General features: G+C 42.3%; 1 protein-coding gene across 4 annotated transcripts in view; it reads left to right on the top strand.

Moving 5' to 3' along the window:
• The window catches only part of PRKG1 (protein kinase cGMP-dependent 1), a 1,392,774-nt gene that overhangs the window by 1,250,897 nt on the left and 124,173 nt on the right, over positions 1-17,704 (top strand). For all 4 annotated transcript variants that reach the window (XM_004020002.6, XM_015103265.4, XM_042238622.1 and 1 more), the window contains one exon: positions 15,571-15,645. In XM_004020002.6, coding sequence (XP_004020051.3) covers positions 15,571-15,645 — 75 coding nt within the window. The remainder of the gene's footprint in view (positions 1-15,570; positions 15,646-17,704) is intronic.

The following is a 17,704-nucleotide window of genomic DNA, read 5'->3' as shown; positions in this document are numbered from 1 at the left end:
CCTTGAAGTCCCAACATTTAGATGATTAGTACATTTTAACTAAACCTTTGTCCTGAAAATTCATCATTCATATAGCTGAATTCTCAAGAGGCACATACTCAAAAACCTTGAACTTTATGTAAGACTTTGCTTCAGAAAACTTAAGTTTTCTTGTCTTCTCCTGGTCACACAATAAATGAATGAATGAATAGACCCACCATTTCAAATTTCTGTTATATTAATATACTAGAGGGTTATTGATGAGCAAGATATACTCGATTCCTGATCTCGTGAAACTAATTGTATTGTGGGAAAAACAACATATTTAAACAAAGTAGGGTTTTTTTAAACCTTTAATTGGAGGAAGATTGCCTTGCAATGTGTTGGTTTCTGCTATTCAACAATGAGAGTCAGCCATAAGTGTGTGTGTGTGTGTATATATATGTATATACACCTATGGAGAACAGTATGAAGAATCCTTCACAAAAACGAGGAATGCAACTACACTATGACCCAGCAATCCCACTACTGGGCATATACCCTGAGAAAACCAGAATTCAAAAAGACACACCTATCCTAATGTTCACTGCAGCACTTAAAGTAGCTTTTAACAAGTGATGAATGCTGATATGAAAATAAAGGGGGTGAAAGTGACAGAGAGTAACAGCAGTTAGGGTTTATGGTAAAGGCTACTTTGCTATCTTTGGTAGGGAAGATATGTCTGAAGAGGACACAGTGCAGCTGAGACATTAGCAGCTTTAAGAAAAAGCCATGCAGAGATCTAGAGAAAGAATGTTCCAAGCAGATGGCAAAGGCTCTGAGTCAGATGTAAGCTTGATGTACTCTAAAGTCAGAGGGAGTATAGTAGGAGAGAAATCAGTCAGAGAGCTTATAGAGGACTGACATGATCTGAATTACTTTTTAAAAAGATAACCCTGCCTATTGTGTAAGGACAAAAGTGGTAGTAAAAACGTGTGTGTGTGTGTGTGTGTGTGTGTAAATATATATGGGCTTCCCCTGTGGCTCTGCAGTGAAGAATCCACCTGCAATGCAGGAGCCACAAAAGACACAGGTTCAATCCCTGGGTCAGGAAGATCCCTTGGAGGAGGGCATGGCAACCCACTCCAGTATGCTTGCCTGGAGAATCCCATGGACAGAGGAGCCAACACTACTGAAGAAACTTAGCATGCACACACACATATTAGTATATAATAAAAGGAAATTCTATTCCTATGGAAATAATTCCTAAGAGAGAGAATGGTGTCTGGGAACAAAGGGGCATAGAAAAATAGGATTTGTTTCAGATTATTCAGATATTCAGAAGATAATATGCCAAACCCAATACCTCATATTTTCTAAGAACTCGACCATGCATGAGTAGTTGTTGTTCAGTCATTGCTAAGTCTTGTCCAACTCTTTGCAATCCCATGGACTGCAGCACACCAGGCTTCCCTGTCCATCACCAACTCCTGGAGTTTACTCAAACTCATGTCCATTGAGTCAGTGATGCCATCCAATCATCTCATCTTCTGTTGCCCTCTTCTCCTCCTGCCCTCAATCTTTCTCAGCATCAGGGTCTTTTCCAGTGAGTCAGCTCTTCATATCAGGAGGCCAAAGTATTGGAGCTTCAAGTTCAGCATCAGTCCTCTCAATGAATGTTTAGAGTTGATTTCTTTTAGGATTGACTGGTTTGAACTCCTTGCTGTCCAAGGGACTCTTAAGAGTCTTCTCAAGCACCTGTAAATTCCTTTCAGGTGTTCCTTATTCTCTTTGTATAATCCACAGTAGCTTGAGTTATTCTTCATGGATTGTAGGCATTGCCTAAGTTTGTATGTGTGTCTGGATGAATAGATGGGTGGGTGGATGAATGGAGGGTTGGATAATTAAAAACAAATGTAGAAGTTGTTTAATTTTATTGTATTTTAGGCTCATGATCCCTCTGAAGAAATGTATTCATATGTTACTTGCTAGCATAATCCACTAATAATTACAATTTCTAGTTAAAGATAAACAAAAATAACATGACAAACACTAGAGATTTTACCTGAAGTCACAAAGTGAATTATTAGATTTTTTCCAATAAAAGAAGTAAAATAATGAAAGATGCTTCTAAAAGCTTAGACTTAGTATAGATGTCCCAGTTGGAGGACTATATTTTTATTTTATTTTAATAAACATGTTTTAAAGGATTATCCAAGATCCATGTTACAAAAATCTAATGCGCTATAATCTTATACACCTGTCAAATTAAGAGAGCACAAATAACGTTTGACAAAAATTTTGCTTAGCACTATTGAAGTGTTTGCAATAGTTTCTGGTTTAAGATTTTACTTTTGACTTATTTTGTTTTAATCTTTAATCATTAAGAATAGATTACCACCTTATTTTAGAATGTAATCAAGAAAAAATGTTCTAAAGAAGTTTTGAGATTTTCTCCCATCCTATTCTGAATTTGAAAAAATTCTATTTTAAATATTTTTATACAAGATTTCTAAACAGCATAGTTTAATTGGTGATAGGAGATCACGAAGACTAAATTAACTACTATATATTATTGAATGCGTACATGATGTATGAATATAAAAAGTGCTTTGTAAACCATAAAATTAAATACAAATGCTATTGGGTTTTAGCAGCATGGTAATGCTGATCTCTGATGTTTGAACTGCCTTTCTAATAATATCACAGCCTGTTACTCTCTTGATGAAGTCTCCTCATATCACAACAGAGAAATAAAATTATAAACTTTTTAGACATACCACTGAGTAATCAACTCCCTTCACAAGGATATTTTGGCTTAATAACGAAAACATCTTAATAGCTGAAATTATTACCCACTGAGTTACTGTCACTACAATGTTCTAAAGCAGACAAACTTCCTGGAATGAGAAACCCAGCCCTTTTGATTGATATTTCTTTTTTAAATTAATTTATTTATTTTAATTGGAGGCTATTTATTTTACAGTATTGTGGTGGGTTTTGCCATACATTGGCATGACTCAACCATTGGTGCACATGTGACCCCCATCCCGAACCCCCCTCCCATCCCCCCTCCCCATCCCATCCCTCCGAGTTGTCCCAGTGCACCGGCTTTGAGTGCCCTGTTTCATGCATCGAACTTGGACTGGTCATCAATTTCACATATAGTAATATACAAAGCAAGAGAGTTCCAGAAAACATCTATTTCTGCTTTATTGACTATGCCAAAGCCTTTGACTGTGTGGATCACAATCAATTGTGGAAAATTCTGAGAGAGATGGGAATACAGACCACCTGACCTGCCTCTTGAGAAATCTGTATGCAGGTCAGGAAGCAACACTTAGAACTGGACATGGAACAACAGACTGGTTCCAAATAGGAAAAGGGTTATGTCAAGGCTGTATATTGTCACCCTGCTTATTTAACTTATATGCAGAGTACATCATGAGAAACGCTGGGCTGGAAGAAGCACAAGCTGGAATCAAGATTGCCAGGAGAAATCTCAATAACCTCAGATATGCAGATGACACCACCTTTATTGCAGAAAGTGAAGAGGATCTACAAAGCCTCTTGATGAAAGTGAAAGTCGAGAGTGAAAAAGTTGGCTTAAAGCTCAACATTCAGAAAATGAAGATCATGGCATCCAATCCCATCATTCCATGGGAAATAGATAGGGAAACAGTGTTAGACTTTTTTTGGGGGGGCTCCAAAATCATTGCAGATGGTGACTGCAGCCATGAAATGAAAAGACACTTACTCCTTGGAAGAAAAGTTATGACCAACCTAGATAGCATATTGAAAAGCAGAGGCATTACTTTGCCAACAAAGGTCTGTCTAGTCAAGGCTATGGTATATCCAGTGGTCATGTATGGATATGAGGGTTGGACTGTGAAGAAAGCTGAGTGCTGAAGAATTGATGCTTTTGAACTGTGGTGTTGGAGAAGGCTCTTGAGAGTCCCTTGGACTGCAAGGAGATCCAACCAGTCCATTCTGAAGGAGATTAGGCCTGGGATTTCTTTGGAAGGAATGATGCTGAGGCTGAAACTCCAGTACTTTGGCCACCTCATGCAAAGAGTTGACTCATTGGAAAAGGCTCTGATGCTGGGAGGGGTTGGGGGCAGGAGGAGAAGGGGACAACAGAGGATAAGATGGCTGAATGGCATCACTGACTCGATGGACGTGAATCTGAGTGAACTCTGGGAGTTGGTGATGGACACAGAGGCCTGGCGTGCTGCGATTCATGGGGTCTCAAAGAGTCGGACATGACTGAGCGACTGAACTGAACTGAACTGAATATACATATTTCAGTGCTATTCTCTCAAATCATCCCACCCTCCCCTTCTCCCACAGAGTCCAAAAATCTGTTCTTTATATCTGTGTCTCTTTGGCTATTTCACATATAGTGTTGCCATTACCATCTTTCTAAATTCCATATATATGTGTTAATGTACTGTATTGATGTTTTTCTTTCTGACTTCACTCTGTGTAATAGGCTCCAGTTTCATCCACCTCATTAGAACTGATTCAAATGTGTTCTTTTTAATAGCTGAATAATATTCCATTGTATGTATGTACCACTGCTTTCTTATCTGTTCATCTGCTGATGGATATCTAGATTGATTCCATATCCTAGCTTTTATAAACAGTGCTGTGATGAACATTGGGGTACACTTGTCTCTTTCAATTCTGGTTTCTTCAGTGTGTTTGCCCAGCAGTGGGATTGGAGGGTCATATGGCACTTCTATTTCCAGTTTTTTAAGGAATTGCCACACTGTTCTCCGTAGTGGCTGTACCAGTTTGCATTCCCACCAACAGTGTAAGAGGATTCCCTTTTCTCCACACCCTCTCCAGCATTTATTGTTTGTAGAATTTGAGAGCAGCCATTCTGATGGGTGTGAGATGGTACCTGTGGTTTTGATTTGCATCTCTCTGATAATGAGTGATGTTGAGCATCTTTTCATGTGTTTGTTACCCATCTGTCTGTCTTCTTTAGTTCTTTGGCCCATTTTTTGATTGGGTAATTTATTTTTCTGGTATTGAGCTGCATGAGCTGCTTATATATTTTTGAGATTAATTCTTTGTCAGTTATCTCATTTGCTATTTTTTTTCTCCCATTCTGAAGGCTACCTTTTCACCTTGCTTATAGCTTTCTTTGTTGTGCAAAAGCTTTTAAGTTTAATTAGGTCCCGTTTGTTTATTTTTGCTTTTATTTCTGTTACTCTGGGAGGTGGGTCATAGAGGGTCTTCCTGTGATTTATGTCAGAGAGTGTTTTGCCTATGGTTTCCTCTAGGAGTTTTTACAATTTTTGGTCTTAAATTTACATCTTTAATCTCTTTTGAGTTTATTTAGTATTCAGTGTTAGAAAGTGTTCTAGTTTCATTCCTTTACATGTGTTTTGACCAGGTTTCCCAGAACCACTTGTTAAAGAGATTGTCTTTTCTCCACTGTATATTTTTGCCTCCTTTGTCAAAGATAAGATGTCTATAGATGCAAGGATTTATCACTGGGCTTTCTGTTTTGCCCCATTGATCTATATGCCTGTTTTTGTGCCAGTACCATACTGTCTTGATGACTGTAGCTTGTAGTATAGTCTGAAGTCAGGCAGGTTGATTCCTCCAGTTCCATTCTTCTCAAGATTGCTTTGGCCATTTGAGGTTTTTTGTATTTCCATACAAATTGTGAAAGTATTTGTTCCAGTTCTGTGAAAAATGCCATTGGTGGCTTAATAGGGATTGCATTGAATCTGTAGATTGCTTTGGGTAGTATACTCATTTTCACTTTATTGATTCTTCTAACCCATGAACATGGTATATTTCTCCATCTGTGTCATTTTTTATTTCTTTCATCAGTGCTTTATGATTTTCTATATATAGGTCTTTTGTTTCTTTAGGTAGATTTATTCCTAAGTATTTTATTCTTTTCGTCACAGTGGTGAATGGAATTGTTTCCTTAATTTCTGATTTTTTGTTGTTAGTGTATAGAAATGCAAGTGATTTCTGTGTATTAATTTTATATCCTTCAGCTTTACTATATTAACTGATTAGCTCTAGTAGTTTTCTGGTGGTGTCTCTAGGGCTTTCTATGTAAAGGATCATGTCATCTGGAAACTGAGAGTTTTACTTCTTCTTTTCCAATCTGGATTCCTTTTATTTCTTTTTCTTCTCTGATTGCTATGGCTAAAACTTCCAAAACCATGCTGAATAGCAGTGGTGTGAGTGGGCACCTTTGTCTTGTTCCTGACTTCAGGGGAAATGCTTTCAATTTTTCGCCATTGAGGATAATGTTTGCTATGCATTTATCATATATGGCTTTTATTATGCTGAGGTATGTTCCTTCTATGCCTGCTTTCTGGAGAGTTTTTATCATAAATAGCTGTTGAATTTTGTCAAAGGCTTTCTCTGCATCTGTTGAGATAATCATACGGTTTTTGTCTTTCCATTTGTTAATGTGGTGTATCTCATTGATTGATTTGTAAATATTGAAGAATCCTTGCATCCCTGGGATAAAGCCCACTTGGTCATGACGTATGATCTTTTTAATATATTGTTGGATTCTGTTTGCTAGAATTTGTTGAGGATTTTTGCATCTATGTTCATCAGTGATATTGACCTGTAGTTTTCTTGTGTGGCATCTTTGTCTGGTTTTGGTATTAGGGGGATGGTGGCCTCATAGAATGAGTTTGGGAGTTTACCTTCCTCTGCAATTTTCTGGAAGAGTTTGAGTAGGATAGGTGTTAGCTCTTCTCTAAATTTTTGGCAGAATTCACCTGTGAAGCCATCTGGTCCTGGACTTTTGTCTGTTGGAAGATTTTTGATTAAAGTTTTGATTTCTGTGCTTGGGATGGGTCTGTTAAGATTTTCTATTTCTTTCTGGTTCAGTTTAACACGATAGCCCCAAACCTATGGGATTCAGTGAAAGCAGTGCTAATACATAGCAATACAAGCTTACCTCAAGAAACAAGAGAAAAATCAAATAAAGAACTTAACTTTACACCTAAAGCAACCAGAAAAAGAAGAAATGAAGAACCCCAGGGTTAGTGGAAGGAAAGAAATAAAAATTAGAGCAGAAATAAATGAAAAATAAACAAAGGAGACTATACCAAAAATCAAGAAAACTAAAAGCTGGTTCTTTGAGAAGATAAATAAAATAGACAAACCATTAGCCAGACTTATCAAGAAAAAAAAAAGGGAGAAGAATCAAATCAACAAAATTAGAAATGAAAATGGAGAGATCACAACAGACAACACAGGAATACAAAGGATCATAAGAGACTACTGTCAGCAACTATATGCCAATAAAATGGATAACTTAGAAGAAATGAATGAATTCTTAGAAAAGTATATCTGATACTTCTTAAAGAAAAATTCTATAAATACCATTCTTGATGTGAGTCAAAATTTCCCCCCTCCCTTCTCCTTTTCTTTCTTCCTTTTCTCCCTCCTTTTTAAATCCATTTTTCTCTCCTTCCTTCATTCCTTTTTACTTCCTCTTTCTTTTCCACCCCTTCCTTGAAAGTATGTTTAAACTATAACATTAAGCATAAGAGGGATTTTCCATCTGCTCTTTCTGCCTCAGTACACTACACTAATCACATGTTGGGGCTTCCCTTGTAGCTCACTTGGCAAAGAATCTGCCTGCAGTGCAGGAGACCCAGGTTCAATCCCTGGATTTGGAAGATCTCCTGGAGAAGGAAATGGCAACCCACTCCAGTATCCTTGCCTGGAAAATCTCATGGATGGAGGAGCCTGGTGGGCTGCAGTCCATGGGATCGCAAAGAGCTGGGCAGGACTGAATGACTAACACTTAATCACATGTTACCCACTTCCTTCAAAAAGTTTGGTCAAGATTTGTTAAAGTTTGATTTTACATCTCAAGAAAAGTAGCAGAAGATTGTTTCATACTTAGTGTGTATACAATAAGATTTGCTGTTGAAATTCCCATAATTAAACTTTTTCCTCATTAGTGTTCTCTATATTTATTCTGAAATTATGTCTCACAGTATATGTTAGGTTGACTATTTTATTCTATAATCCTAAAATATAACTCATACATGAATTGTGAGTTTGATTTTTAAAAGAGAATTGAATGATTTTCCTCTAGTCTCTTATATTTGTTATAATTGATAATGTTATAGTTTCTGCTCACTCAGTTGTTAGTGTTTTCAAAACTTTTCATTATAATCCCATTCTGATTAGAATAACTGAAGTCTTTTCCTTTTGTAGTTAAGAAATGTCCTAAGACCCAAGTAAATATTTTAAAAGGCATGTGATATCTAAACTGTTTCAAATGTTTGTTTGGTGAGGGTCCATACAGGTGGCAGGTGTTCCTACAGCATGTCTGTGAGAGGGAGACATGAAACACTAGTTAGTTCATACTTGCACCAGGAATGATAAATTCTGTCATGCCATCAATTATGTTTATCAAGATGTCCAAAATTATTCATTGGTCAGTGCAGAGATACAGAGACAGTTATTTGGAGCTTATTAATATTGTTCAAAAATGTTACATTTTCTTAAACTTGTAGTTAGCTATACTGGTTAACTTATTGTTTTAGGAAACTTAGAATATTAGCAGAATGTATTTGTCTTATGTCTCAAAAAATATTATTTGGCCAGGATTGCTTCTAAATAAAGATTATTTATAAGCGGCATATGGTTCACTTCTAAAGTCAAGATTATAGTTCTGCATATTTTTATTTTGAAAAGAAATTCCATATGTTTAATCTCTAATTGAGAGTATAAATGTAAATGTTTTTTATAGAGTGTTGCCATGACTACTTCATCTCTATGTGTATGTGAGTGTATGTGTCTTTGGGTGTCTGTACTTCTGTGTCTAGATGGACACATAGATATTTTATCATGTGTATATGTGTAATGGCCTCTTATTCTGTGAAAATATGGCTTATGGAATTTTAAAGAATGAACACATTTTCTTATGTTATAATAGGTTTAAAGTCAAAATAATAAACCATATTTAATCATAGCTAGTTTATGCTTACATCTCTATAAACAACAATAAAGCTATGCAGAAAAAAATTAAAAAATTATCAATACATACAGATGTCCCTATTAGTCATTTGTGGTAAGAGAACTCTTAGTGATACTTTAATTTCCTCTCTCATTTGAAAAACTTTTCCATAATTAAAAAAATCACATTAAATAAAGTGTTTTCCTCAGTTAGAGGGAATTTACTTCAAAAATAATTATCTGTCCTATCAATATAGGGGCCTTTTGTAAGTGCATGTCATTTCCCTTCACTTTGTTTTATCTAGTAGAAAAAAAAATCATAAATATTGGATTATTAGAACCATAGAAAATTTGTATTTTTAACCAAGGGCTAACTATAGAGCTTCTCCATTTTGGCTGCAAAGAATATAATAAATCTGATTTCGGTGTTGACGATCTGGTGATGTCCATGTATAGAGACTTCTCTTGTGTTGTTGGAAGAGGATGTTTGCTATGACTAATGTGTTCTCATCGCAAAACTCTATTAGCCCTTGCCTTTCTTCATGCTGTACTCCAAGGCCAAATTTGCCTATTACTCCAGGTGTTTCTTGACTTCCTACTTTTGCATTCCAGTCCCCTATAATGAAAAGGACTTCTTTTTGGGGTGTTGTTTCTAGAAGGTCTTGTAGGTCTTCATAGAACCGTTCAGCTTCTTCATCATTACTGGTCAGGGCATAGACCTGGATTACCGTGATATTGAATGGTTTGCCTTGGAAATGGAAAGAGATCATTCTGTCGCTTTTGAGATTGCATCCAAGTACTGCATTTCAAACTCTTCCGTTGACTATGATGGCTACTCCATTTCTTCTAAGGGATTCCTGCCCAGAGTAGTAGATATAATGGTCATCTACCCATTCTAGTCCATTTTAGTTCACTGATTCCTAGAATGTCCACGTTCATTCTTGCCATCTACTTTTTGACCACTTCCAATTTGCCTTGATTCATGGACCTAACCTTCCAGGTTCCTATGCAATATCACTCTTTACAGCATTGGACTTTGCTTCTATCACCAGTCCCATCCACAACTGGGTGTTGTTTTTGCTTTGGCCCCATCTCTTCATTCTTTCTGGAGTTATTTCTCCACCGATCTCCAGTAGCATATTGGGCACCTACCAACCTGGGGAGTTCATCTTTTAGTGTCCTATCTTTCTGCCTTTTCATACTGTTCATGGAGTTTTCAAGGCAAGAATTCTGAAGTGTTTTGCCATTCCCTTCTCCAATGGACCACGTTTTGTCAGAGCTTTCCATCATGACCCATCCGTCTTGGGTGGCCCTACATGGCATGGCTCATAGTTTCATTGAGTTAGACAAGCTTGCGATCCAGGTGATCAGATTGGTTAGTTTTCTGTGACTGTGGTTTTCAGTCTGTCTGCCCTTTGATGGATAAGGGTAAGAGGCTTATGGAAGCTTCCTGATGGGAGAGACTGACTGAGGGGGAAACTGGGTCTTGTTCTCATGGGCTGGGCATGCTCAGTAAATCTCTAATCCAATTTTCTCTTGATGGGTGGAGCTGTGTTCCCTCCCTGCTATTTGAAAGTGAAGTGGCTCAGCCCTGTCCGACTCTTTGCAACACCATAGACTGTAGCCTACCAGGCTCCCCTGTCCATGGGATTTTCCAGGTAACAGTACTGGAGTGGATTGCCATTTCCTTCTCCAGGGGATCTTCCCAACCCAGGGCTCGAACCCAGGTGTCCCACATAGTAGACAAACGCTTTACCGTCTGAGCCACCAGGGAAGTCCGCGGAGCGAGCACGAGGAGCCAGGCGTGCTGGGAGCAAGGGGATAGGCACCGGCCGCGGCGTGCTCTGGTGGGCGAGCCGGAAGACCCGCGAGGAAGGTGAGGAAGCCTGCAGCGGGGCTCAGATAGGCGCTCACCGGGCCAGGAAATCCCACCGCCCCGTCCTGCCCGCGGAGAGGATGCCCGATCGCGCACACACCCTGGGTCCACGAGGGTCGCAGCGCGCCGCCGCCACCGCGCCGAGGGCCGAGGGGAGGAGGGCGGCGGGGCCCCCTTCTCCACCCCACCCCCGTCGCGAGCCTGCCCTCGCCGGCGGCGGCCCACTGGGGACGGCCGACGCGCGCCCTCGGCGTCCGTCCGTCCACCCGCCCCAGAGGGGTGGGCGATGCCGGGCGGCGAGGACCCGGCGACCGGCCCGCGGGGGACAGACCGGGGACCCGACCCGCGCTCGGGCGAGCGGGGACGCGGCGGGGGTCACGGGTGCGCCCCCTCGTCCAGCACGCGACGGCGGCGGCGGCTGACAGCCGGCGGCGAAATGGGCAAAGGACCGGGGCGCGGCGGGCCGGGAAGCGAGACACGCCGGGGCGCGGCCCGGGAGCCCCCAGAGCCGCAGAACGCTCCCCGCCGCACGCCGGCGCCCCCACGGCCCTCCCTCGCGCAGGGCTCCCCGCCGCACGCCGGCGCCCCCACGGCCTCCCTCGCGCAGGCTCCCCGCCGCACACCGGCGCCCCCACGGCCTCGCTCGCGCAGGCTCCCCGCCGCACGCCGGCGCCCCCACGGCCTCCCTCGCGCAGGCTCCCCGCCGCACACCGGCGCCCCCACGCCCTCCCTGGCGCAGGGCTCCCCGCCGCACGCCGGCGCCCCCACGGCCCTCCTCGCGCAGGGCTCCCCGCCGCACACCGGCGCCCCCACGGCCCTCCTCGCGCAGGCTCCCCGCCGCACACAGGCGCCCCCACAGCCTCCTTCGCGCAGGCTCCCCGCCGCACGCCGGCGCCCCCACGGCCTCCCTCGCGCAGGCTCCCCGCCGCACACCGGCGCCCCCACGCCCTCCCTGGCGCAGGGCTCCCCGCCGCACGCCGGCGCCCCCACGGCCCTCCTCGCGCAGGGCTCCCCGCCGCACGCCGGCGCCCCCACGGCCCTCCTCGCGCAGGGCTCCCCGCCGCACACCGGCGCCCCCACGGCCTCGCTCGCGCAGGCTCCCTGCCGCACACCGGCGCCCCCACGGCCTCGCTCGCGCAGGCTCCCCGCCGCACGCCGGCACCCCCACGGCCTCCCTCGCGCAGGGCTCCCCGCCCGCCCCTTGCTCCGGGCTCCCGGGGCACTGCTCCGCCCGGGAGCCACCGGCGATGGAGGCCACGGGACGACCCCCGCGTGAGGCGAGGCCGGCTCGGTCCCAGGCAGGGGAAGGGAAGGCGGGCGGTGGCAGGCGCGGGACGAGGAGCGGCCGGCAGCGGCGGGGCGGGGCCGGCAAGCGCGCACGGCGGGGGCGCGGGCACCGCCTGGGGACCAGAAAACAAGGGGACACGGCCCGGAGAGCCAGCGCGGGACCCCACCGCCACCCACACAAGAGGGCGGTCCCGGCCATCCCGGAGCGGGCCCTGCTGCCAGGGCTGGAGCCGTCCACCCGTTCCTCCATCCGTGCTCGACAGATCCATCTTCATCTAGTCTGACCAGAGGCTCCGCATCCTGGGGACAAGGCTCTCGAAGGAGGCGGCCCAGACCGTGACTGCCCGCCGCCACCGGCTGCGGCTAGACCAAACTACAGTGGCCTCCTTTCATTGAGTTAGACAAGGCTGTGGTTCCTGCGATCAGACTGGCTAGTTTTCTGTGACTATGGTTTCAATGTGTCTGCCCTCTACCAACAGCTACCATCTTGGGTTTCTCTTACCGTGGACGTGGGATATCCCTTCAGGGCTGCTCCAGCAAAGTGCAGCCGCTGCTCCTTACCTTAGACGAGGGATATCTCCTCACGGCCACCCCTCCTGGCCTTGAATGCGGAGTAGCTCCTCTTGGCCCTCCTCGCCCCGCAGCTGCCACTCCTTGGACGTGGGGTTGCTCCTCTCAGCCGCCTCCCCTGGCCTCGGGCATAGGGTAGCACCTCTCGGCCGCTGCCCCTGACGTCAGGCGTGGGGTAGCTCCTCTTGGACACTGCCCTGACCTCGGGCCTGTGTTGGCTCCTGTCGGCTGCCACCCCTGACCTCAGACGTGGTCATGTGTAGTTGATGCATGAATAGAGATGTTGGTAAATAGAATGTAATGGCAGGAATCTGACCAGGAGGATGAAGATCTGAAATCAAATTAGACAGCCTTGTCTAGCTCAATGAAACTAAACCATGCCCTGTGGGGCCACCCAAGACAGGCGGGTCATGGTGGAGAGGTCTGACAGAATGTGGTCCACTGGAGAAGGGGATGGCAAACCACTTCAGTATTCTTGCCTTGAGAACCCCATGAGCAGTATGAAAAGACAAAATGATAGGATACTGAAAGGGGAACTCCCCGGGTCAGTAGGTACCCAATATGCTAATGGAGATCAGTGGAGAAATAACTCTAGAAAGAATGGTGATGGACAGGGAGGCCTGGTGTTCTGTAGTCCATGGAGTCTCAAAGAGTCTGACAGGACTGAGCAACTGAACTGAAGGAGGAAGACAGGAATTTTTGTAACTATTTGAATTTTCAAATTGCTATGCATTTTAAATTTTTAAGAAAACAATGTATGAATAGTTCCAAGTATTTTTGAAAAGCTACGTTTTAGTAGTTCTTGCTCTTTGTTTTTGCCACTTAAGTCTCCTTTTTCCTCTGTTAGTGCCTTTTCACAATGTCTAGATTTGGTTGTGTTTAAAATATTTAAGTATTATAAAGGAAAGGATTGGGTATCAGAGAAAATGGATTATAATTCAAAACTGCTATCATTTTGGATAAATAACTTAAACTCTCTGTGTTTAAATTTCATATTATTTATGAAAATAGGAAATCAACCAGATATTACCATTTTTTTCATAATTAAAGATATGTATTTTACTTTACAATGTAAGCCCATCTCACTTTAAGGAGTTTCTCAAAGAAATATTTCTCTAATAAAATATTCAATAAGAAAATGGGCAGTTTTACCACATAAAGAACAATGGCCAAAATCATATTTTAACCATTCTCCACCTTGGAGATTACATTTATCATTTATTTTATCATTAATTATATTTTTGAAACTTTTATATGGACTGCTGCCTGTTGCTCATACATTCACATTCATTCATTTGACCATAATTAATAAGTTCATTTTACCTTTTCATACTGTTCATGGGCTTCTCAAGGCAAGAATACTGAAGTAGTTTGCCATTCCCTTGCTTTTGAACTGTGGTGTTGAGGAAGACTCTTGAAAGTACCTTGGACTGCAAGGAGATCCAACCAGTCCATCCTAAAGGAGATAGTCCTGGGTGTTCATTGGAAGGACTTGATGTTGAAGCTGAAACTCCAGTGCTTTTGCTACCTGATGCAAAAAGCTGACTCATTTGAAAAGACACTGATACTCGGAAAGATTGAGGGCAGGAGGAGAAGGGAACAGGAGATGAGATGGTTAGATGGCATCACTGACTCAATGGACATGGTTTTGGGTGAACTCCAGGAGTTGATGATGGACAGGGAGGCCTGGTGTGCTGCAGTCCCTGGGGTCGCAAAGAGTTGGACACGACTGAGCAACTGAAGTGAACTGAATGTGTTCATTATAGAAAACTTGATACTCCATAGAACGCAATTCTTGATTCTTTGACTTTTTGTCTGGTCATTGTCTTTTGTTTCCTTTTTGTATTAAAAATACTTAGTATAAATACTTTCCTGGTGGACTTGTGGGTTTAACTTCACCTTTCAATGCAGGATCCCTGGTGGGGTAGCTAAGACCCACATGCCTTGCAGCCAAAAAACAAAAGATAAAACAGAAGCAGTATTGTAACAAATTCAACAAAGACTGTGAAAATGGACCACATCAAAGGGAAAAAAAGGAAGAAAAGAAATACTTGGTATATTTAGCCCAGCAATCTAGTTACCCTGTTCCACAGATGAGCTCATTACCCAAGGGCCTGATGTAATAGCTACTCCTTTCCCCTTCCAGTCAGCCCCCAAGCAGACTGTCAAGTTTCCCTTAATAGGTTATTTTTTTAAGTGTGTGTAAAAATGACAAAGCAACATTTAAATTTAAATTAGCACACATCCTACATGTTTCATGCATGTTTTGTTTTATAATACTCACTACAAACAAGGTGTTGGAGAAGACTCTAGAGAGTCTCTTGGACTGCAAGGAGATCCAACCAGTCCATTCTAAAGGATATCAGTCCTGGTTGTTCATTGGAAGGACTGATGTTAAAGCTGAAACTCCAATACTTTGGCCACCTCATGCGAAGAGTTGACTCATTGGAAAAGACCCTGATGATGGGAGGGATTGGGAGCAGGAGGACAAGGGGATGACAGAGGATGAGATGGCTGGATGGCATGACCGACTTGATGGACATGAGTTTGAGTGAACTCTGGGAGATGGTGATGGACAGGGAGGCCTGGTGTGCTGTGATTCATGGGGTCGCAAAGAATTGACATGACTGAACTGAACTGAACTGAACTGGCAAACAAAGCCATTTGCATGTATGAACATTATAGAGGTTTAAAATTAAAATGTAAAATCTCACAGCACTTTAAAAGACATTTCCTGCTCTCAGTTTATATCATTATCTGATATGTCTCTTTATAATGTGCTGATATTAAATGTTTAAATTCATTTTTATTTAGATCCTTTCAGATTGTTTCAGTATGTCATTGACTATGCTGTCATTGTTACCACTTTGGTGAGGATTTATCCTAATCACAGCTTTTTTCCTCTCTGACAGCTCTTTCAAACATTTGATTGGAGGATTAGATGATGTTTCTAATAAAGCATATGAAGATGCAGAAGCTAAAGCAAAGTAAGTGAAAATCTGATGGGCCCTAATTTTGATTTTTAAAACATGGTTTTGAATAGACATAAGGTCAAATATTTTGTTGAACTTACAGCTCAACATTCTGTTGGAAAAAAAGTAACTACTTATGAGTGAAAATAAGTAAGCTGCTCAAGATAATTATTACATGGTATGCTTACTTAGTATGTCTCTCCTTAAATATGAAACCTTAATTTGGTGAGGAAGATCATCTGTACAACAAAAAATGATTAGTTTAAAATCCAGTACAAATAATTGAATATAAAGAAATACATTATTTCTTTCACTGAAAACACTTTTTGAATGAATTGTGGTTGAGCTCACCAGTTTGTGAAATTGTATGAAAAATAATAAGGCTGGAAATATTTCCTCATGTGAGTACACGGTTGCTTTACATTGAACTTTGTCAGTGAAAACTAATCAGTTGATCTAAGAAAGAAGTGGAAAATTTTGTTAGAGCCAAACTTGAGTTATAACCCGGAAGAACATCTCAGAAAGCTCTGAGAACTGTTCCTGCCCACCAGAAGTCAAAGCACCATTAATGTAAGTTTGTTTTTTTTTTTTTTTGGACAGAGGGCTGTACATCAAATGACATATTTTTGACATAATCCAGATTTAAGTGACATATGACCCCTTAAAAATTCAAGTAGGAAAGTTATCTTTAAGGAGTTGTTTTATTGTGCTAGGAGAATGTTGCTCTTTCTGGTTGAGCAGGTATTTCTGCCAGTGGGGTAGGTTTGGTCAATACATGATACAGATACACAAGACATATTGTGGGGAGAGAGGAAACCAAAGGGCAGAGCAAACTTTTTGTTTGAATTTTTCTTGTCTTGCCATAAAATATAAATTTTATTTCACAACTTGTGTTGTTATGATTTGAGATAGTACATAAAGTTATGAGATAGTACATATACCACAGTATTTTTATATAACAGAGTACATTTTTGTCTACTAGAATTATTTACTTTAAAACAAAGCTTTACTTTTTTTTAAACAAAAATGTGAAGTAATTTGAGATTGACTATTTTCTGCAAAAAATTTATGTTAATTTTTTAAAAAAGTATACTCTATATAATCCTGTTCTTTCTCCCAGGAAGGTAACCTGAGTAAATACAATTTTGTATTTGATATCATATAGGATACAGGAAGGTTTGATTCAACTAATATTGGTGACTAGATGGTGCAGGAGAAGAATCTGATTGGCTGGTCTGGTAGTAACCTAAAAAAGGATAAAATAAATTCTTTTGCCTTGAGAATCTATGAAGATTAAAAATTTGGACTAGAACTAAATAATTATTATAATTCATTTTGACAGATAAAGTTCTATTATTTTCAAAGCTATATAGATATATATTCACATTTTCTTCTCTATATAATTTGTTTTTGTTTCCTCTGCTCTTTGGAGGGACATAGACTTACATCCCGGAGAAGGCAATGGCACCTCCAGTACTCTTGCCTGGAAAATCCCATGGACGGAGGAGCCTGCTAGGCTGCAGTCCATGGGGTCACTAAGAGTTGGACACAGTGAGTGACTTCACTTTCACTTTTCACTTTCATGCGTTGGAGAAGGAAATGGCAACCCACTCCAGTGTTCTTGCCTGGAGACACGACTGAAGCGACTTAGCAGCAGCAGCAGCAGCAGTGTACCGCTGGCCTTACAAAGGTTAAGTTATGTATATGACTCATTAATTCTGGGCATTTATGGGTTCACTTGCACATGCTTTAACTAAAGGTAGGCTGCTGCTATTGCTGCTAAGTCGCTTCAGTCATGTCCGACTCTGTGCGACCCCATAGACGGCAGCCCACCAGGCTTCCCCGTCTCTGGGATTCTCCAGGCAAGAACACTGGAATGGATTGTCATTTCCTTCTCCAGTGCATGAAAGTGAAAAGTGAACGGGAAGTCGCTCAGTCGTGTCCGACTCCTCCCGGCCCCATGGACTGTAGCCCACCAGGCTCCTCTGTCCATGGGATTTTCTGGGCAAGAGTACTGGAGTGGGGTGACATTGCCTTCTCCAAGGTAGGAAGGAAAGCAAATCTATTGAGATTC

The sequence above is a fragment of the Ovis aries genome, chromosome 22, assembly GCF_016772045.2.
Source record: "Ovis aries strain OAR_USU_Benz2616 breed Rambouillet chromosome 22, ARS-UI_Ramb_v3.0, whole genome shotgun sequence".
In the NCBI taxonomy this organism is placed as follows: Eukaryota; Metazoa; Chordata; class Mammalia; order Artiodactyla; family Bovidae; genus Ovis; species Ovis aries.
The sequence above is the reverse complement of the archived record's forward strand: the minus strand, read 5'-3'. Positions and strand labels throughout refer to the sequence as shown.